The sequence below is a fragment of the Anopheles moucheti genome, chromosome 2 (genome assembly GCF_943734755.1).
Source record: "Anopheles moucheti chromosome 2, idAnoMoucSN_F20_07, whole genome shotgun sequence".
Taxonomy (NCBI): Eukaryota; Metazoa; Arthropoda; class Insecta; order Diptera; family Culicidae; genus Anopheles; species Anopheles moucheti.
Window position 1 is genome coordinate 29,224,247 of NC_069140.1, and position 22,451 is coordinate 29,246,697.

At 45.7% G+C, this 22,451-nt stretch overlaps 1 protein-coding gene across 1 annotated transcript in view; it reads left to right on the forward strand.

Moving 5' to 3' along the window:
* The window catches only part of LOC128304900 (protein TANC2), a 109,019-nt gene that overhangs the window by 63,954 nt on the left and 22,614 nt on the right, over nucleotides 1-22,451 (forward strand). Inside the window, exon 2 of the mRNA XM_053042148.1 lies at nucleotides 16,782-17,021. Within this exon, the coding sequence (XP_052898108.1) occupies nucleotides 16,782-17,021 (240 nt within the window). The remainder of the gene's footprint in view (nucleotides 1-16,781; nucleotides 17,022-22,451) is intronic.

Sequence of the window (22,451 nt, forward strand, 5' to 3'; positions counted from 1 at the left end):
GCCTCCCCTTTGCTTGATCCTCCCAATCCCGGTGGTGCATTTTATGCACTCATGCAGTGCACTGTTTGGCGCAGAGCTTATTATGATTCCACAACCCACACACTCTCTCTCTCTGTACCTCTTTCTCTCTCTCCAGTCACGTAAAAAGGAAGAAAAATGTCTCCACTGCAAGCTACAGGCAAGTGGCAGGCGAGTTGCAGGCGAGTTACAGGCGAGATGCGAGAATTGCAGTTTAAAACACGCTATACCATTTCTGTAGCAGTTGGTCTTTAATTTTTACTAGCTTCTTCCGCTCGCCCTTTTCCGAACGAATGACGATGACGACGGCACCATGGTGTGATTTTAACCACAGGGCTAGGATTTTACGCTAGCGATAGGCGTACGTGCACGCGATTGCGTAGGCGATTCGCGCATGGTTCTGCTCGTAGTGGTGGACGCACATGACAACTTCCTTCCTGCGCTGATACGAATACGCCAGTGGCGGGTCCGGATGGGTCAGATTAAGATGACCCTCTTTAGTGATCACGGAACTGGATTTGCTCGGTCGGATCTCCTCGGTAATTGTCCAGCACTTGGTGCGATCGTTCGACGTGTCATAAAGTGTTGATTGGAATGGCAACTATCAACTGAAGCTTAACGGTTTTCATAGCAATACTGCAACGGAACCGGGAGCTCTAAGTAGGGAAAATATTAAATGGAAAAGGAAAACAACGCTCCGGCATGTGCTTATGAAATGATCAATTTATTTTGCACTTTATAAGATCAGTAACACAATTTACCAGGCTTATTGTTTGCGAATTTGCTGATATTGGTGGGATAAGTTCGGAAGTTTATGAAACAAATTAATCAATTTGTGCTATGTTTTGTTGGAAGTTCAGCAAAATAATAAATAAAATGTTTAACAAATTGGTTCCACTGTCTGGTCTGAAAAATGCGTATTAAATTGTCCCACGAACAGACCCTCCTTTGTACACTAAATGTCGCATAATTTCCTGCTTTTGGGAAGGACACGGTACGGTTAAACTGAGCCAATAATGTCTGCACGTACCACACGTCCAATACGTACGCTTGTTCTGTCGGAGGTGGACAAATTTCCCTCGGACAAACCCGAAACCATTAAATCTGTACGCTGCGCCAGTGTGTGTGTGTGTGTGTGTGTGTGTGTGGGGGGGGGGAGGTAAAGCGCCCACACTGTGCTTATGTCAATTGCGCAACGTACAATAATAAATTGCAATACTTACTGGTTATTAGCAGGCGTTATCTTCCTTTTCCACCCTCGGGTCTGGACATCGGTCACCATCGGTAAATGGGGATCAGCGAAAAAATAAGAAGACGAAGAAGAAGCAAATATAAAAATTATCATTCAACAACCGGGGCTGGTTACCTTTTCCTGGCACTTCCTCCAGCAGCAAAGCTGCCCGCCATGAGTGCATGTGGATGCAGGACAAGTCTTTCAAGTCTTCGTCATCGTCATCGTAAAAGTCTACCCACACGTTTGTGGGTCGGACAAAACAGCAAACTGTTTTGCGACCAATCGTGTCTACCCCGGCTCGTCTACGCAACGCCAACAGTCCATTGACAAATATAAGCTCATTTTTTACGATTTCTGCACAGCAATGGGTTTCATTCATAAAATTTTATACCAACGTGGTTGATGGAGCGATTGTGGGGATTTTTTTTTACGCGAAATAGTGTACATGAGTAATTGGCAGGTAGAAAGCAGGAAGTACGATCTGACCCCTATTCGACACATTTTGAAGGAAACTGGTGGATCATTTAACACCTCGGGGGTTTTATAGTAAACTCATTCACAAGTTACTCGCCCATGAGCATCCAAGTTGCGCAACGTTTCCTTTGGTTGTTTGGCGAACGAAATGGGTGATGCTTTGTTCGGAGATCTGAAATTTGCACCATTGCCGTCTATTTATCGCCGGCTGTGAAATATTTTCCATCCCAGTAACATCGGTTAATATGATCACGATCACGATAGAAACCTAATTTTCACACTGCCATCCAAACCGCTGCGGAATCGCGTTGCAAATAGCAGCTTTTCGTCGATTTTTTTTGTTGCAATTTAACTGCAGCCAGGATCGTTTGACTGATGCAGCTTCAGCGTTGGCTGGAACGTTTATCGCAAGTCCTCCCCCTCTATGCCATCGCCAACAACGATCGACCGATTGATCTAGCGCGCTGGTTTACATCGGTCCCGGTTTGTACGTTTTGCTGTTACATCATTCTCGCTCTTTCGTGCACCGCAGCGGCCAGTCACCATGTTTTGCGATCACGTTTTCTTGCAAACTCAACACACACACTCAAAAAAAAAATGCAACCCTCTCACTTTCCTCCATTCGTGCTTAGGTACGGTTTGTAGCGCAAGTTTTGGTGAATGAACACTTCTCCTGCGTAATACGTATCGACTATTTTCCCGGGCTGCCAGGCGCTAGGTAGTTATGCCATTAGCAGACTATCAATGAATCTTGGCTTGCATTACGCGAGGTGTCTGCATTTCTCAAGCCGAATCGCTCACAAGTGGGACTAAGTTCGTGTCTCAGTATTACCAGGTTGCATTTTGACATGATTAAATGCGTGTTAAGCTCGTTTTGGACCACAAATGATGCATTTCAAATGCCAGCACACGCACTATCACAAAAAAAAAAAACAACCCGCGCGTCACCCGCGTTCGACTGGCAAGAAAGTTAGTTATTTACGTGACAAGCGCACCGAGTACCTTCGCTTATTGGCTTGTGACGAGCTTTGCCAATGACCAATAAATATGTACAAGGGAAAAGGTTATAACTGGCATGGCCATGTGCACTTCTAGTGCTTCTAGCGCTAGCGGGAAAGATTTGAAATTGCAATGTATTTTGTTATGTTTTTTTCTTTTTCCTTCTTTTGCGATGATCGATGAGCGCGATGGCTGGTGCACGAAAACCCTGGCTAACAAAATGGGGTAACAGAAGTCGCAACCTCTTCGGCTACATTCAAGACACCCGATATCCCGGGTTCCATTCTACCCTGTGTCACAAATTGGACACGCTAGCCTACGAAACAAGCTTACCGCCAGCAAAGAGCACGATTCTCACCTCGGCCCTGAGTGCATGCCCTGCGCGCCTTACCCAGCGCCTAGTAGGCGCACTGAAAAGAAGTTTAAATCTTCTGGGAGATCATTGTGTACGCGGTGGTCTTTAAGCGAGGGTAGCACTCCCAGCAGAGTGTTCCTTAACCGGCCCGGTGTATTACGGAACTCTCCAATGGCCTTCTGTTAGTAGATCAATTGAACGACTCAACTGCCAACATGTCTATGGGGCCCGTATGCGAAGCAATCGGATCGTGGCCACTGTCACTACGCGATCCTGTTAGTGATCGCCACACCAATACTGCGCGCGGTACGTTCTTGTATCGCCGGTCTGCAATCTATTCTGCCAACGGTGGCAACCTTCAGGTCGGGGGCGATACAACACCACCAGCGCAGGATCTAGCCGGTGGCACCTTGACGTCGGTGTACGTTAGGGTTGAGCTAGCTCGTGCATGGAGCTAGCGGACCTGGCCAGAGATTGAAAACGCTTGTGTGCGCACCGTTTGGTGAGTCGATTAGCAAATGTTAATGTCTGTTTCATTAGTGGTTTGTTTGTCAGCTCAGTTTCTAATTCACCCATTTCGCGATCGTTACTTGCAGTCGGTGAGAATTGTTTCCAATGGAAGACATATTTTGAAGCATATAGGCATGAAAGAGATCTCCGTGTCTAAGAGCCTTGATTCTTAATTCTATATTTTGTTGTCTCCACATGCTCTTTATTCGTTTGCTCGCAATCATATTTTGCTGGCGATACTATACCGTCCAGAAGTCCTCTGTTCTACGTAGTACATTTCTATGCGCAACATTAGGTTCGCTTTCATTCATAACTGCTTCAGGTGTGTGACGTTTTTATGCGCTTATGCTTTTGCATGCCATTTACAGTGATTTATAACTTGGTGTGTAAATTATGGCTGTAATGAAAAATATACAGAAACGTGAAGTTCGTTACGGGGCTACGAAAGGTTTATGGTGCTCTCATCAACCATCGCTGTGCCTGCCCGCATCCGATTGCCCCGAACGCCCGGTGCAAGGTGCGTCGTAAAGCATCGCAAATGAACGAACCATGTTTTTGCTCGGAAGCGCACCGATCCTATAGGCGATCGGTGACGTACAGTATTCAAATCTTCGAAAGCTTATTATTTCAGGTCTGTTGGATGTAGGTCAACCATTTCACGACAAACTGCAACGGCCCGGTGAATGTCTTTTCCCCAGTCGGGCCGTATCGATTAGGGGTATTGGAGAGTAACAAAAAAAACCTCTTTTATGATCTGTCCTTATGCGCTGGTGTGGGTTGGTTGGGCGGTTCGTAAGATTAAAATTAGTTTCGGCGACTTATCCACCACCCGCTACGAAAGTGTGATCGTTCGTGGGTGACCGTTTCTCAGCCAACCGTGTGGTTGTTGGGTGTGGTGCGTAAGGCGCGGCCAAAATGAGTGCCATTTCGGGTAACGATCGGTAGCCTTCGGATGACGTTTGCGGAAACACTGTACCGGGCCATTGTAGCCGGTTAGACAAAGGGTCGACAACAGAAGGGTTCCCATGGAGGCAAACTAATGATAAATAGCGCCGGTCAGTGAATGGACACTTTACAAACTCCCGCAATTTAATGGCCATCGTGAAGCGTATGGTTTGCCGTTTGAAATCTATTACCTAAAACCGGCCGAATGTTATGGTGCGGCGGCGAAGAAATCACTGTTCTCCCTCCAACTTCCGCACCGGCTGTGTCCAACGTTCGGAGACGGATGGATGCATCGACATTCCCAGCCGATCCCAGGCCAGCAGTGCCGGATTGATTTATGACCGAAACTGGCCAGCAATGATGACGGTGGCGGTAGCAGAGCCATCGGCAGCTAGCAAACATATTTCTTATGCCCTAACGGGGACTTCACCGACACGGAGACGACCACACCGAGGGATCGGCGGAGGCGCCCGTCAACCCCTTAAGGGTGGGAACTTCGGGACCGGGAGCAGTAGCAAGGGGTGCGTGCTTTATTTAAATTATGATAAACGGTTCGGTTGTTTACAATTTCCATTTTTCTCCCGAATACCCTCACACACCAAGCGTCACGCCACTGTGGTTGATTTGGTTGTTGCTCGACATTGCCCCCCTCACTGAAGTTCCACCCCATTTCGATTTGTTGAAGGGAAACACAGAAAATATTTACTTTCAATTTCTTTATGAAGAATGCTGCCCACATATTTTATGCATCTCTCTGTGTGTTTTATTTGTTTTTTGGAGCGGTAGATGTAGATGTGTTGCAGTGTTGTGTTTAAAGGTTTCAAGATGAAGAATTGATAACACCGGGTCGGAATTATTACCGCATTGTCTTTCGGGGGTGATTTGTTGCGCTTGCGACGGTTTGATGCACGGTGTCTCCAGGGTGTAAGATGTATTTATGATGCCTTGACACACGATGTTATGTTGATGGTTGGCATAAGATACGACGTGAAAACAAAAGTATGAAGTTTTCTGAAGAAAGTGGTTCCAATTTTTCTTCAAACGCTGTTTTTTTTTCCAGCAGCTTTAAAAAAGTGAGGTTGTCACACATTTAAGGGCTGGTACGTTAAGTAATCGGCATGATTAAGAAATCTCTCCCGACTTTCCACTTTTTCCGACCATTTCGCACGGTTCGCATGGTCGCGATGGTGTAGTTCATTCTTTCGTCGCTTTCTTTCGCGCGCGCGCGCTAACGCTCCTGGCGCCCTGACAAATTGCTTCGTACGGCACCCATTTAACAACTTCGCCGCGCTTCGGGTTTGATCCACATTTCACTTTCTGTTCGTGTGACTTTTGCGCGAAACGTGCAGACTGCCACCGTCACTGCCGGGGACATTTCATCCAGCCACTTTGGCGGCTTTGTTTTGGTAGTGTTGCTTTGGAAGGAAGCCGCAACTTATCGTGAGTAATTATCCAACAGTTTGCTACGCTTGCGCTATGAGGTGATTGCGGTGTGCTTTGATGCCACTCAAAGAACAGTAATTAGGCGCTGATAAATGAAGCCGACAATAGATGCAATCGAAAAAAATGTAAATTGCTAGTGAAGTTTTAATTGGAAACATTTTAACGCGTTGCTAGTTTGGGTTATCTTTCGCCGGATTCGCATTACTCGTAGCTCGATGCAAATACAAAATTATGAGTGAAATTGCACCATCAGGCCATGGTTTAACGGCTATGATTACACAAGAACTAAAAAGCCCTTTTTATGGCTTTATTTTTCCCTTCCTACGGGGAACCTTACAGGCAACGTCCATCCGTTCGATTGCCCTTTTCTGATAAGTGCAATGCTGGTAAGGCCCACCATTAGATTGGCCAACAGCGCAGCTTGACCGACCGAAAATCGCTTAGTGAATAGTGATAGCTTGCAACCAGTTGCAAGCCCCGTTTAGATCGATCCAGCGTCTGTGTGTTCCTAGCCACAATCAATCGCCGTGGCGATTAATGGCTCCACGCGGCACATCCACCGAAACGATGTGCCTAATCGAGATCGAGAAGTTTTCTCATAACATTTAACCCTTTGCAGACGCCTGGACTTGGATGGTGAGGTCGGCTCCGATGATATCGGCGGCTGTCTCATTCGCTGCTGCATCGTATTGCGCACACAGCTGCTGTCAGTCGCGGGGAGATTCGCCACTCGCGCGCTGTGAAACATTTTATTCGAAACACATCAGATGCAGCGGTGGGAAGGAGACAAACAAAAAAATAAAAACGATGAAACATAAAAAAGGGTATTGGGTATTAAGACAGGAGGATGACTTCTTTTCACAAGACGTTTTGCAGTCGGTCGGTGGCGTTCGGTGTGGTTGATTAAAGGTAATGCTTACCGCGCGAATGCACCAAAACCGGGGACTGGGATCGATGGTTTCGGTTGCAATGGTTTCTCCAAATTGGCAAAAGCGGAATGTGCCGGGCCTCAAACCGTTCCAGTTATTGTAACGCTTGTAACGGCCATGCCACGCTAGCGTGAAACAACCCGGAAAAAGCCATTCAATCCAACCCATTCAATTTCTCCGTATCGGGTTGGGTTAATCTTGTACAAAAAAAAAAGAATCTCCCGACTAAGGTCCGTGGGTTGATTCTGTTGCAATATGCGCAAAAATTGGCAAAAGCGAAAAGGCATCGTTACCTTTTTTTCTGCGCGCTACGCTCGGTCGAAATGAATCGATGCTCTCGCGGTTATGCTTATGATAAAAATTCATTTTCCACTGCAGACGGTTCGTTGCGCTTTGTGGGTTGCGGTGCTGTTCGCCGTGGGTCTTGCACCGCATCTTATCGCCAAACGAAGGAATTCATTTTCACGCTTCGAAAAACACGAATCATTGTTTCAACGGGTCCCGACACACCGTGTTTCGTTAGGCAAGAAGGAAGCAAGGGGATTTGGTTAATATGTTAGTTTGTAAATCTTATGTAGATTTGCAGCTGGGAGACGGCAGGCTCTTGTTGACGTTGTTGAATGCTGCAAATTCCTTCCATTTTTTGCGTCGCAATATTTGTCGCGTTGTATATAGGGGCCAGGCAAGCAATGGAAACAGTGAACTGTTAAGGAATGATGCTTTTACGGTTGAAAAAAAGGGCATTCCTGGTTTTCCGCACAGTAAGAAGCACTCAGAAGACGTTTGGTAATAGCAGCACCAGTGGCACGTCGATCGAACGAATTGGTTTCGGAACTTTTTACATCTCCCGCGTTTGGCTGAACCCGGATCTGTGGAGCTTGTGCTGCATAATTTAGCCACGGATGCTTCCCGAAAGTTGTGCCGATTTTTTCGCTAACATTTTGCTGTTTGTTGTGTTGTCCCTAAGCGATAATCTTTCGTCCTCCTCTTCTGTCCGCCTGCTTGCGTACTCCATTTGGGGTGGTGAATTATGGAACACTTCAACCTTTTCCATCACTTCCATGCTGGCGTCGAAGACGAAAACCCATTGCGTCCCGTAAATGCCACGATGTGGTAAGTAAAATTAATAACAACAACGGGCGAGGGAGCAAGCAAAGTAAAAAAAATAAGCATCCCAACGCTAAAGCGACACCAAACGTGCTAAGACGTTGGTGGTGGAAAAGCTTTCGTTCGTTCGTCTACCGTCCAATCGATTTGGCCCAACATTACGAACCGTTCAGGCCTGAGTAGGGCAAAAGAAACGAAGCCTGAATCATAACCAGAACTCTCATGTACGGGAAAAGTGGGTATGTTTCTTTGTAGCTTCACGATCGACAATCAGCAGCCCTGCTTTTTTATTTCAGACCACCGGATGGAACGATCGAAAGGAAGCTGAAAAGTGAACGTTTTGTCGATGCATCGGCAAACGGTTTGGAAAAATTGGCCAAACCCGAAACAAACGAAAGTTTATGCGGTACTGTCAAATAAATCTTGGAAATTTATTAGCCACAAAGCACCATTCTACTACGGCCCTTGACTTTGGTTTGTAGCTCGTTAGAGTTGAGTGTGTGTTTCATACGTTTAGACGGGGAGTTAGTTTGCAGTGAAGGTTTAGCAGTGTACATCAGCGCATGTGCTTTCGTTTGGATTGCTTTTTTTAAGGTTGAGCTAGGGGTTTTTTTTTGTAAATTAATTTCACTTTTTTCACTGACGATCTTCGGCTTCCGTCTAAACGTGCAAGGATAGTAATGAAACATTTCATTTTCCAATTGATGTTATTTATGCGTACAATAACATAAGCTAAGTTACGCTTCAGCTTAATCAATGCCGGAATATACTGTTTAATTTTGCAATCACTTTTCGATGAAAGAAAAACGCAAAACAAAAATACGCTTCGGTACAAACGAAATGCGTACAAGCGTGGGAATTGTACATTATTTCCTTTCGTAACCTTCAATCGAAGGGTTTCTCGCTTCACTTTGCGTTAAGCTTAGCTGTCCGTGCGCATACTCGGCATACCATAATTTAGCGTATTTGTGTCTCCCGTGTATCCTTCCGTGCAGTACAATAAAGTTTTATCATCAATCAGCCTATTTATCAATCAACTTCCACCGGCTCGCGGGGACTTCCAGTTCCGACCGGCGACGGCTTTCGCTCACTCGTCACATTTTCTTACGCCGAAAGAATGGAATTGGAGGTCAGTTTGCGCTAGCGCGTTTGCATACCGATGTGTCCTTGCTAATTGATTGTTTTAAATTTGTTTATAGCGCTTGAGAGTTTTGTTTGTTTTGCGCTCGCGTCCGAATGAAAACCGTGGGATCGGAGTCGGTTACGAGTGCGCCCGGTCATGATAGATGACGGTTACGGATATGATAATAATTTCAACTTCTTCCCCACACCAGAGACACACTCGACGGTGCACGATCGAGGCGATCGTGGCCTTGACTAGTGGCTGGATTGACTTTGGCGCTTTGGTGCTTGCGGCTATGCAAGCGGTGCGTGCCTGATCGGTCCGGTATCGGATCGGGATGGTGGCTGCAGGGTTTTCGAAAGAATGTTTTCCTACCGGTGCGATGGTTAAGTAATATCTTGACATTGACTGCCGTCATCGAGTTACACACGGGTACGTGTGAATTGCATCGAAAACTGACCTTTTCCGCTGCGAGCGCTTTGTCGCAATCGGGCCGCAGTGGGTGCGCAATCGATCGAGCGGTATCGTTGGGGAGTCAATCGAAGGGCTGTTCATGTCGATCAAAACTTCTCGGGTGGTCATTGGTCAATTTGGAGTGTAGTGGCCAGCGGGTATTTGTATGTTTCGCTTTTGCTACATTGTAAATTGTAAAGAAAGGGCATTGTAAATTTAGTCTGGAGCGTATTAGTATAACATTACATGCATTGCCTAGTGGCGTACAAACGTCGAACAATTTGTTTGTCTATTCATCCCATGGATGTATAATTTATCTGTCAAGGGACAGCTGTCATTTCTCTTTCACTTTTTTGCACAAACAGCAACAGGCTAAAGTGGAAGTTTTTTTTTTTAGCCACACGTGATCGCTTCCGGGGTGTGTGAGTGGAATTATTTACTATCACCCGTCCAGACCGCGTTCGAGCGCACTTTCGCCGATGTTTGCCGCCTGTTGGAGCATCGGTGTAATTTGATTTGTTTGTTAATCTTTGTGCCTGTAAGCAAAGCGGTATACTTTTCACACAACAGTCGCCGGCATGAGCGAGTTCTATTTGTCAGGTGATTTGTTTCGGCAAGGGCGTAATATTTGTTGCCTTACATCCGTGCTTGGAGACGGCCAGCCAGCTTAGCTAAACTAATGATCGCGCGCGCTAAGTTTTCACACTATTGCCGAGAAAATTTGATTGATTGCTGTTTGTTAGCCTAAGGCGTGTATAAATCTTTAAAAAAAAACCACGGGGAACCGCACGTTTCAGGAATCAAAAGCCTAACGGAAGCGATGAAAGTTTGGCACTCAGCTTATGTAGTTTAAACAGCTGCGAATGCAAATAACACTCGCGCTAGCGCACTGCCCCAACTAGGCAACCATGTTTTACGCATGCTTATGTCACAAACTTTAATAAGACCAAGACTAACAGTAGACGCACCTATCAACCATCGGCAACCGTGTGCCAATAAAAATGATCATCAAATGTTCATTTTCCTCTCGTGAATTTTTGGCTGCGGGCATCGTCGTTACAGTAAATTTGAAACGAATTGCAGGGAGAAAGGTAACAGCTTCCGGCACGACCGGTGTGGTCATGCCGCATTGGCAGGAGTGGCGACTGAAAACGGGCGACTTAAGCAGTAGAAAAACGAGCATAAATCTGCCCGCTGGTGTTGGTTTGATGGATGAATTAAGATTAGCGTCAACGGGCCGGGGACTGGGCATTCCGCTTTTCCGCGTGTCGGTTGAACATTGGAAGCGATTGTTTAGTCATTGCGATTTTGTCGCAACCGAAAAACCTGACGCCAAACAGCTCGTGACATAGGCGTGCGAAAAGTGTTGAAAGCAACGAACTCAACAAAACAGCAAAAAAAAAAGGCCGCTGTTCGACAACGAACGCTCTGAAAAATTGCTGCTGCGCCAACAGGTAGATTGGTAGATGACCGTTTGTAGATAGCCTACATAACGTTAAAAATTAAAGATGAACTACACACGAACAAAAAAAACAGCTGAACAAAAACAGACCGTCTCGTGACCAACCGTTGGCCTTAATGTCTGATGTGGTGGTTCTGCGGTGCAGGTTTTTGCTTAATTAAATTAAACACCAGCTAACCGGTACAGGGGGACATCTCGCACATCTTCCACCCGGTTGGCGTTCCTTCGATTTGAAGTCTCATTTTTCCAGGAATTGTTATCGCCCATTTCTAGCCACCGCTGGAAGCCACAGTCAGGCAGATGGTTAATCGGTAATCTTTTTTCCCATTTACTGTGCGCGAGTGCTATTATAGTGCTGAAAATTGTGATTTAAGATGAAACTCGAGAGGTGATAAAACGATGAATCTCTCGACTAGTGGTAGCCATTTACTTGTACGGGGTTTGCTTTCTTGTCAACTCGCGGCACGGGGTAGAATAAGCTTTCGTTTTGGGTAGTTGCTTCGTTTCGTTTTTCCACGGCGGGATGCTATGCCGTTCGTTTACTCTGTGACGATCAGACTTCTAAGTCTTAACTTGAAGAAACATTTTCTTCTTGTTTCGAAACCAGCGAACAAAAAAGAACAAAAATCCAGCTGCTACGCGGCACGATTATGCTAAAGGTGAAATGGGTATAAACAAGGGCAAGGAAGCAATAGAATAGTAGCGTTTGGCAACGAACTTCCCGGAGCAATGGGCAGCACCATGAATTGAACATGACGTAAAGGAAAATGGGGGCGAAAATGTAACCACGCGACCCCCACGAAGAGGGTGGCTAAAAAATATGTGAGAAATTTTAATTGGACAATCGCACACACAGACCGAACACAAAGACGCGATGTTGCACGGTGATGCTTTACAGGTGGATTAGAATTTCAGATTTGTATCTACCAGTTGCTGCGACTGCCGGTGCTGAACAACTGCTGTAGCTGATTGAAATGTTAATGGTAGTCGTGCTAATGTTATCAAGCTAATAAAAACAACATGCTAGAAATATTTCGTCAATGAATTAGGGAGCAATGTTTCAAATTTTTATGGAGTAGCGGGGGGGGGGGAACAAGTATACTATTTTGTTGTAGTTGATATGCGAAGCTCGGTGAGTAAGCTCAATGGACATCAAAGCGGAATATTTACTCGTTATAAGTAATGTTTTGTATAGCGTGTGATCAGAAGGATGGCATATCATACACCAATACATAATTTTCCATCACAACAATGATTATTCAAATGATATTACAGCGATCAAAATATATTTAAAAAATAGTAGTTGATAATTGTCCATATACGTCGAACTCTGGGCACCATTCTAATCGCCGCTTGTTTCGATCGAAGATGAACACTTTTTAATTTGTCATAATTTCACAAAAGATTAAGAAAAATTTGAAGTATTTGATGGACATTTCTTTGAGTAAAAACTGTATCAACAATTTCCACAAGAAAGGCTCAGATTTTGGGGAAAATACGCAGAAGACTTCCTGGAACATCGAAAAATTCCGCAAGACCGTTTTTACCGTTTTTTTGGATTTATGGCTACAAGAAGAAATATTTTTACTAATCAGCCGTTTTATCGTAAAATTTATCAAACCCTTTGCTTTAGCGCGAAATTTCTGCACACATTAACCATCTCTAATGATGCTAAACGAAAAGCAACGATAAAGCTCGAATCCGGCTCACAGTTGTCTTGTTAAAAGATATCGATCAGAATAAAAATGATAGCTATCATTCACAATGTTTCACCGAATCGCAGCCGAGTGTGTGCGTGTGCGTTTTTTTTTACAACGTTCCTCTTCCTGGTGGCATAGGGGATCATAAATTTGGCGTCATTCGTTCCCACACCACAGCGGCGAACTCCTTTCGGTTAGGTTGGTGGTCCTGTTTTGGGTGAAAGATTGAAGCACAACATTAAACAAAATGTTCCTTAACATATCGCAGCATCAATCAATGCCCCCCCAAAAAAAAAAAACCCTTTGCGAATATGACCTCCTCGTCCACGATCCGCTACGAAGCGCTTCGAACGGGTATTGGGATGAGCCTTGCCAGGAGTCTAACGGTCCGCATGTGATCGGTCCCATCTTAGTACGGTGGGGTTTGTTTTTTTTTTGGTTTTACGACTAGACCAATCCAATTTTCGCCATCACAGTTTATGCGTTCACTGCCGTTTGGTGTATCTCCATCCAACCCGGTGAAGTTCATTCCCACCCCATGGGGAGGAAAAGCGGTTTAATTAATTGGGTGATCGAACGAAAATGATCTATCGTAAAATATCGTACGGCGGAAACAGAGCGGCTGTGTGCTTGCGCCGCTGTGATGTGCGGCAACCTGCACGTAACGCCGTTACACTGGTGGCAATGGGAAACTAATTCATTTTGTTTTATTTTCATTTGACTAATTTTATAGCCGCCTAGGCAAGCCGACTTTCACCACCCTAATCAAATTAGCCAAATCGGCTTTGGGTCCGGCCGGGTTTGGTGGACGCAGGCCCCCGAACATTGGCAAGGCTCGTTAAGGTGAAAGGATTGCCCCTGCCCGACAGTGTGCCATCCACCGGGCGTGCCGGGAACGATCGCGCGCGCTAGCGGTGCCAATTTATTATTTCGATCTTATCTGCGACAATCATAAATTATGTAGAAAGCCCCCAAACAAACGGTTCCGATCGGTTGTGTTTGCGGATGAAAGCGGTACGCTTTTGGCGGCGGTGCGTATGTGGGAAACTAAGCCGAAACAGAACAGAATGTAGTTTCGGCCGGTATGTTCTGCTGACAGAGCTATCCGGCGGCCCAAATTGAGTCTTAGTTTCGACCGATGATAACACTGACATACTGGTGAAAAACGTTCCATACGCATTCCAGAAGACCAAGCTACATACTCATGTTCGACGATGACAGACCGCAAGTCAATTGCTTTGCCCACTGGCTCGCGGCTCCAGGTCGATGACAGGCTGAATGTGGAAAAACAAGCGATCAACTCCCGGAGCTGGAATTAACTTGCCCATCCCGCGCCATAACGCATTCCGCCGGGAACACGTTTCACTGTCACGATATTAGCGAAAACTATGTTCAGTATGTTTTGCACGTCCGCCGTTTCGTCCCGCTGCCGCGTCCCGTGATCCGAAGAATGGAACCGGATTGGAGAAAAGTTCTTTCACCGCACAGACCGAAACGAAGGCAATCGGAGAACTGCGAATGTTACGTACCATTGGTTTATTAGATTGTGGGTACGTTGAGCGCGATCTAATCCGTTTGAACTATTTCAAGGATCACGAAGTGCTGCATCAGTGGATATGCGATTCTTCACCGAATGCCGTACCGTGCGGTGCACATTGTGCACATTTGCACGGACACTCGGTCGGTGTGGGAAGAGTTATGGTATGGCATCTGGTGGTCGCGTACCGCGATCGTGTTAGCGCATAGATATCGTTGCATTATATCGTTATTACCGGGCGTTGCGGTCCGCATCTTGGCTAAACGTGACCGAAATTAATCTCCCACTAATTGAAATCTAATTCCACTTCACCGGACAACCCGGTTACTTGGTCTAGTCTGGGAAGGGTTCGGTAGGGATAGGAATACTCTCGTGCTCTCAGTATCTTCAGGTCTCCGTTATCCGTCAGTCTGGCGTAGTTGTGTGATGGTTACATTAATACCTCTACGAGTGATTGATTTGATTCCAAGATGTTGGTCACGGTAAGAAACGAAGTATCTTCTCTTAGGGGACTTTATAGTTCAAGATGATAGGGCTTACGACACATTAATTTACAAAACCAGCCTACCATTTACTCAATCACAATGAGTATCCTCTCTGTTCCCTTCTGAAAGTTCCTTCTTGCTAAAACAAAAACCTTCTGCCAAACATGTCCAGCACCTCACCGCCATGTCAGGTGAGAATTCGAATAGAAAAGAATCGACCAGCCAGAACCTGTCACGGAAGAAAAACTAATAAAACAACGCGCATCGGTACGAATCGTTCCATGTTCGAACGCGACTTTAGTTTTCCACCATTCCACGGTCCCGAAAGGTCAGCAGCGCGACGATCAATAACCCTCGATGCGGGGCATCAAGGCATCGCGGCATCCCCCTTTCTGGAGCTGCTTCTCCCCGATTCGCAGCGGAGTCGTGTGTTTGGGTCGTCTTTGTTTCTTTCGTCCTGTGCGCGTTGCAACAAACTTCAGCCGTACTGACCCACTTCTAGACATTGGGCCGGACCGTTATTGTTGGGCTTGAGGTTGAGCCGACCGATCGATCTCCCAGGGCACGGAAAGTTGTTTACATTCAAAACTGACAAAATATTCGCGGAAGAAATCGTGCACCGGAGGCATGCCGGTCGCACACCGGAGCAAAATCTCGACCGTTTAATCTCGCTACGTTGCGCTGTGAGGGTCACGGTTGCGGACAGGGTTGGAAGAAGCGATGATTTATTGTGTTTGCGGGTACGGATCGAAGTTTGGAGAACGCGCAAATCTCCTTCTCGGTGTGTGTGTAAAACTTGAGAAATTCTACATGCTATTGATCTCGATATGCGTGGTTGATATTCAAAATTAGCAACAGGCTCTAGATCCGATCAAACCCGGGACTTGACACAACCGATGTACCTTCATTTCCGATTGGGTTTGTGCTGGTTGGTATACATTGTCACATGTTTCAAACATGACAAACATTGTTGCAAATGGTGTACCAATGTTGAACAACGGCAAGCAAAACACTACTCCCTTCAGGGCCTTTTTAAGTTGCAGCGACTTCAAAGTTCAATCGCTAGGTGAATGTACCGGAGAGTCGTACCTGTCAAATCGTCTTTTCCGGCCATTCTGTTGTCCCCCCCTCCCCCTTCCTTTCCTCTTTCTCCTTCCTCCCCGCACTCAATCTCGGTCGGGGCGGTCGGGACCTCCCGCTGGATCAAAACACGGCAACACACACAGCAGGTGCTCCACCCAAACCGACGGGTGCCACGGGTGGAGTTTTGCAGCGCAAGGGAAGTTCAGCTATTGACCGCGGGACATTGGTTATTAATATTTGCAAATTTGAAAAATCGATTGTTCTCGTTGGTGTGCTGTGTGCACTAGAGCACCGTGCAACCGCGAGCTAGAAATGTGGGGATCCGGTTCGTTGAGTGATGTTTGCGATCGAAATTCAGCGTGAGCAGGACGGTGTCGTTGGGCTTTCTCGACAGCACCGATGTCCGAACTTCGAAATTCCGTTTCCACCAGTTAAAGTGCACATAAACAAGGCGGTGTTTGTCGGGGACGTAGTAAAGCTAGTCTAGTTTTAACCAGCTTCCCCGGGTTGAATTTACGAGCAGTGGAACCTGCCAAAGGGCTTACACAGGGCTGCAAGAGGTCATGCCTTGGTCGGCCTCCTATTTTAGTTCAACAGTCTGACGCCCAATGTAGTGACTTTCGTTTCCGCCTCTAATGCAACTGGCCGCTTCGACTGCTCGTGCTGCTGGGCGGTGGTAAATGAGGCGCCATTAATTTATTGACCTTCTTTTCCCCTTGGCTGGTGTCTTTTACAAAAAAATGAGAGCCCTTTAATTGTCTTGCGTCTAGTGTCGTTGGAATCGTTCCAGCGTCGGTTCGGTGCAGAACCTTTTTAGTGAAGACCAAACAAAAAACTTTGATACCTTCGCTTCGATAGGGTGCCGTTTTTATTTTTGAACCTGAGCTAAAATAACCCCACCCCATTGCTTTCGTGTACTTTCAGATTTGGCAGCGATCCGTAAGATACTGGAAAACGAAACCGGAGGCGCCCTCTGTCCGAGCTGTCAGATGCCGTTCGATAAGGGCAAGAAAAGGAAGCTGATCGACGCCTGCGGTCACGAACGGTGCTACTCGTGCATGTTCCGGAACGAAGCCTGCCCGCACTGCCAGGCACAGAAGGAGTCCGGCCAACCCCGCCCGGTACACCATCCGGCATCTCGCATGCAAGCGGATATGGACAACGGTAAGTGTGTGGGGCATAGATAAGGGAATTTTTAATGATTTCCTACCATTTTATCCCCTGTTGTGGATCTGTCCCACAGGCGATCGATTTGGGGTGGTAATTTTAAATTAATTTTCTACCGCAATCTTATTCGCTTCCTTTTCGGAAGGTTTTTCTTCCGTTGTCTGGCGGAATGCGATCGATGGAGTTGAAACGGATATCATCAACACTGTGTTGACACAGGGTGTGGATCTTATGTGACTTGTCACCTTAGCTTACTGTTCTGTGTTGATGAGTATATCCAGTGAATTAAATCGGAATGAGTGAATTATAATAATGACTTAATTTTGTAGGTATCTCATTTAAGAGTTATTATAATATGAACAAGAGTTAAGTCATAAAGGTTTGTGAAGAATTAAATTAAACGATTCAACTACCAAGCAGGAAGTCTTCAACAAGGCATTTAGATATCGGAACGCACTCATTTACGGCCATGATATGTCGAGCGACAATTCGATATTTGGTGCTGCATCGGATGTACTATCAATGTAACGCCTGCTACGTCCAAAACCGCAATCCCAACAGTGTAAAGCTCCCCGTACATTAGCATTTTTTTATGCCTTTTGATTGTGGTTTTTATTGGCACGTGTGAACCAAGTGAATGCTCGCCCGTGATTAAAACGAACGATATCTTTATTACTTCACTTTCCGATCCGAATGGTTCGGTTGCTCCTTTTAACACCTCTCGATCAACCTGTCAAAGAACGGTGGTTGGTCCACACACACACGCTTCCCGCGCGTATATTTCGGAAGGATTTCTACCAGGTACCAGGGTGTTTTGGGTTGGAAATGGTTTGCAAAAATGCCCATTACAGGATCCCGTGCAAATCCCGTCCAGCGGAACCGATCCGCCGTATTCGCGGCATGGTCGCTTTGAACTTCTGCCCGCCAATCAAAATGCGTCTCGTTGTTGTCGTCCTCTTCGCCTGTCGTCGTCGTTGTAATTGGGTCGTCACTGACCTTGTGTCAATTCTGCCGTGGCCGTTGCATAAAACGGGTCCGACCGTCCATTTCGGTGACTGATGAACTTTTCTCAAGCCATCCGTTTCCACCGGACCGAGTGTGCGAGAGATACTTGATCCTTCGATTGGCCCACAACTACGGTGGGGCTACGGCGGTTGGATTAGTATCGGTTAATTACGATCGAAATCGGGTCCGCTGGTGTAGCCGTACGGTGGATGAAGGGTGCGAACATTGGGTTGGTTTATGTCTCGCGTTTTTTTTTTGTCCCTCGTCCTGCGCCTGCTCCCGCACAATCCGGGTCCCGAACGGTCCCATTTTTAATCTTCACGATATACATTTTCAGCGCCTTTTACCATTCCGAAAGCCAAACAAGCGGAGGAAAATTAATTTCGCGTTTTATTTCCTTATGCTCAATGTTGACGAGATCGTATCAGATCTGTGCCGGGGCTGGAACGTGTGAGTGTGGACGCACTTTTTATTGCATTGGATGCATTTACTTTGCGCAATCGTTCGCAACCATTAATGTTTGACCTACTCCCAAACGGAACCAGGGGATTCGCATTGTATGCCTGGCATGTGAGTGTTTACACTGACGGAAAGGTTGTGTGTTGTATTGGATCCGAGCGATCGTTTGTTGGTCAAGTGTCAACGCATGATACCGATACCCCAGGACTACTGCAGAACTGCGGTGTGCGGTCGTTTTGTTTGTGTATCTGCGTGTACGTACCGCTGTTTCCTTTCGCAACCACCGCGTGGCCTAAGCATTGCAGGGTGCGAAACATGGCCAGTTATCATGGCAGAACCTCACCTCCAACGATGCTGGTCGTTTTATGATGCATAAAAATTTAATTTGCCCAACCATTACGATCGGCTGACATTGAGGGCAGACAGTGGAGCACAACACTGGACACTGGTAGCACAGAAGCGGACCGTTGGGTTGTGGTTTTTTTCGATTTTGCATTGCTCATTTTTTATTGGTAAGGTCAGCTAATGGTGGAAATAAACCTAGAATTACCACGTCACGTGCGCTTTTGCAAAGGATGCGAGGGTGCCACCTTTTGCTACAATGATGCTCGACCAGAGCAATTAGTCTTATTCTTGCATTTTTTTGGTGTAATTTGTGCATTTTATTACCAAAGGTAAAACAACATGGAGGTCTCTATCTTAAATGTCATCTTTTTCTTGCGAAGGGCACCAATTACAACATTCGCAAAATTCAACTCTTCTTGGCTGTTTGCAAGACACCCGTAATGCTCCCTTAAACGAAGCAAAAAAATATGAAATGTAATACTCATGTTCGACACCTAATAAATTATTTTTTTGTACGCAAAAATACATAAATTTCCTAACATCATAACGTAAGATTACAATTGGTTGTGAAGCGTACAATTTACGATGCAGATAAATATGCAGATTTGTCGCACGAAATTAATCGTATGGGGGGGAGAAAAAAAAGATGTGTATATATCGGTCCATCCACACAATGATAACCTTGTTAGCCGTATTTTACTCCCGAGCGCTTGGGGATCGTGTCTGCGAAACGATGCGACCCGCGCGTTGGTGGGTCTTATTTAGCGAATTAACAACAACAACCTTCCGTTTTAATTCAATCGCGCCAAGCTTCGTCACGCTATGGCATACATGACATCCATGGGAGGCATTCAAACGCTTGTTTTTTTTTTTTGCTTTCTTTCTCATTTTTTCACCCCATTAGACATGTCTCGTGTCGTGACGGTAAATGACGAAGCATCCCGTTGGGTCGCACGGGGAAAGACTTCGATAGGAAGGCAAGCGATGAACCTGACACGATACGGGTCGGTGGATTAGCAAAACTTGGCACCGTGGTTTTGTCGTCCAGTTTTGCTCGCGGTCGATCGTAAATAGTGAGATTGCGAGAAATTTATTAATCCACACGTCACGTGAGCGTGTGTAATACCGGGAGCCGGTTTCCTTATCCTGCCAAACTGTTCGCCCCATCGAGGTGGGGCGAGATTGTTCGAAAAAATGAAATACCCACGAATTGGGAAAGATTTTGCTGAACAGAATAGTGGTTTTGCAGGAAACTTACATTCACAAGATAATCTTTTCCTTCAATAAAATGCTCATGAAACCAAACTCTTTCATTGTATATCAAATATGAAAGCAAAACATAAATACATGCGAAAGTATTTGGCTTATGCATTGTGTACCGAAATGTAACGCGCAAAGCCCTTTTGAAAACATATTCGACCCATTTGCATTACAAAACTACCGTTACATAGTGTGCGTTTGGGTTGCTGCTGTCTTTCAATTTGGCTGTAAAATTGTTCCAATTCGTTCCGGTTTCATTCCGCTCGCCCCGAGCCTTAAGGTACTATCCCGTGCGGCATCGATCGTTTGCGTGGAAACATTTCCATTTGACATTAAGGCTTCCAACAGCCGAATATCACCGGGCAAACCGGCTGTAGCAAAGTGGTGCCTCGCAGAAGAATGAAAGTAAACGATGCCATTCAGTCGTGAAGAACGATTTTTTCACTGATTTACGCACCACGCTGTCCAGGGGGTTTGATGCTGAACGCGCACCGTTCGGGATCCGTTACGAATGGAAGACAGTTTGGCATTCGCGCACTACACGACGGTAAGTGCTGACATGTTGAATCATTTTGTGGTTGATTTAACATCCGTTTTTTTTTTTAATTTGTTGGTTTGTTTTGTTTTGCCGCGGTCCATTACGTTTGCATGGGCGATTAAGTGCGGAATTATTTGCGCGAAAGTGATGGTGGTTTAACAGTATAACTCATGATCGGGAGTGCAGCAATATTCGTAGCTTTTCGACGGGGTTTTTTGTTTGAGTTTTCAACTTTGTGTGTGTGTGTGTTATGTGACGCATGAAATGACACGCAATTTAAATACCTTATTGGAAAAGAATGGTTGGGGCGTTGTTTTTTTTTTGATGTTACGCTCCGTGCTGCGTAATGCTTTAGGTGATCTTTTATGCAAACATATGTTTGCAAGTGTTCTCGTCCGATGATCACACTTTCTTTGAACGTTTGCGCAGTTTGCATCTCACAATCAGTGAATTCAAATACGGCCCGGATAAAATCGCATTGTGCGCGCCCAACACTCGCCCGAAGGTAATTTGCATACGGCCGTACGATTGTTGTGCAATGTGGTGGTAGTAGTAGTGGTGGGTTTTATGTAGTTATTCTTTCTTATCTGCACATCTCAGCCGGAAGAATGAAAGCACGTCGTAAGCGAACCTTCACATAGCACCGTACTGAACAGTTCAATTTACATTACAATTCCACCCGGAGAACCGGCGATTGTATCGATGGAATGGGGAGTTCTTGCATCCGTAATGTGTTCATGTGTTTGTTTTTTCGAGAGAGATGGATCGAATTGAAAGGATTCGACTTCGATATTTGACTTCGGATTCAGCTGAGAATTAGACTCCAAATTCGAAGTCGATTCGACTCCATATTCGACTGCAGATTCAACTCAGAATTCAATCCCGATACAACTCCGAATTCGTCTCAGGATTGAACTCCGAATAGCAGTCCGAAGCACTTCATGTAAATTCTACTCTGGATTGTTTTTGCTGTCGAAGTTAGGAGTCGATGTTCCAACGTCGGAGTCGATGTGAATTTGTGAATTCACTACAGATTTGCTATCGCTAGTGATTACACTTGAAGATGAAGATCCCTTTAAGCTGCCTGAATTACGTGAATTACAAAGTTTCGTTTTATAAGTGATATAATCTGTATAAAAAGTATTCTCTACGAACATAAAACATTTAACGACAGCCGAAGCCTTGAGGTTTGGCATAACGTAATCATTCAGTAATTCAAAAGGCATCCATAACCATCCCGTTCGCTGATGCTGTCACAGCATTGACTGTGGACCATTTCCTATTCGTTCAAGAACATTCGCACCCCACAGCAATAGTGGTTGTCGTGATTTGCAAGAATATTATGCAAAGTGTTATGTTACTCCGCCAGCACGTTCGCTTACACCGCAGATGGTCGTACGCTACCGGTTACCGGAATAGGAACAGGAGGACGCTGTGCTGTGAACAAGATCGTGCCCTTTTTTTCACCTACCATCGCGGGCCGAGTTATGTTGCGCCTTGCTTGCGGCCTCATGCAGCAACGATTTGATGTTGTTGGTCCACGATCGATGCACGCAACAAATGGCCATTGTGTTATTAGGCTGATGTTTGGAGGGCAAAACGGCATACACTCGCAGTAAGGACACGCTTAAAGTATCCGGAGCGCGCGCATGTGTGTGTACCCTTTGCGCTTGGCCAACATTATTCGAGAGCACTTGTATGCTGAACCATTATAGTGGACGCTCGATCGAACGTTCTCTGATCTCCATAAATGGTGAAGGGTTGATACGTGTTATTTGTTGTTGCTTCGCTGCGACCAAATCTGCCACGATTGAAGTTGT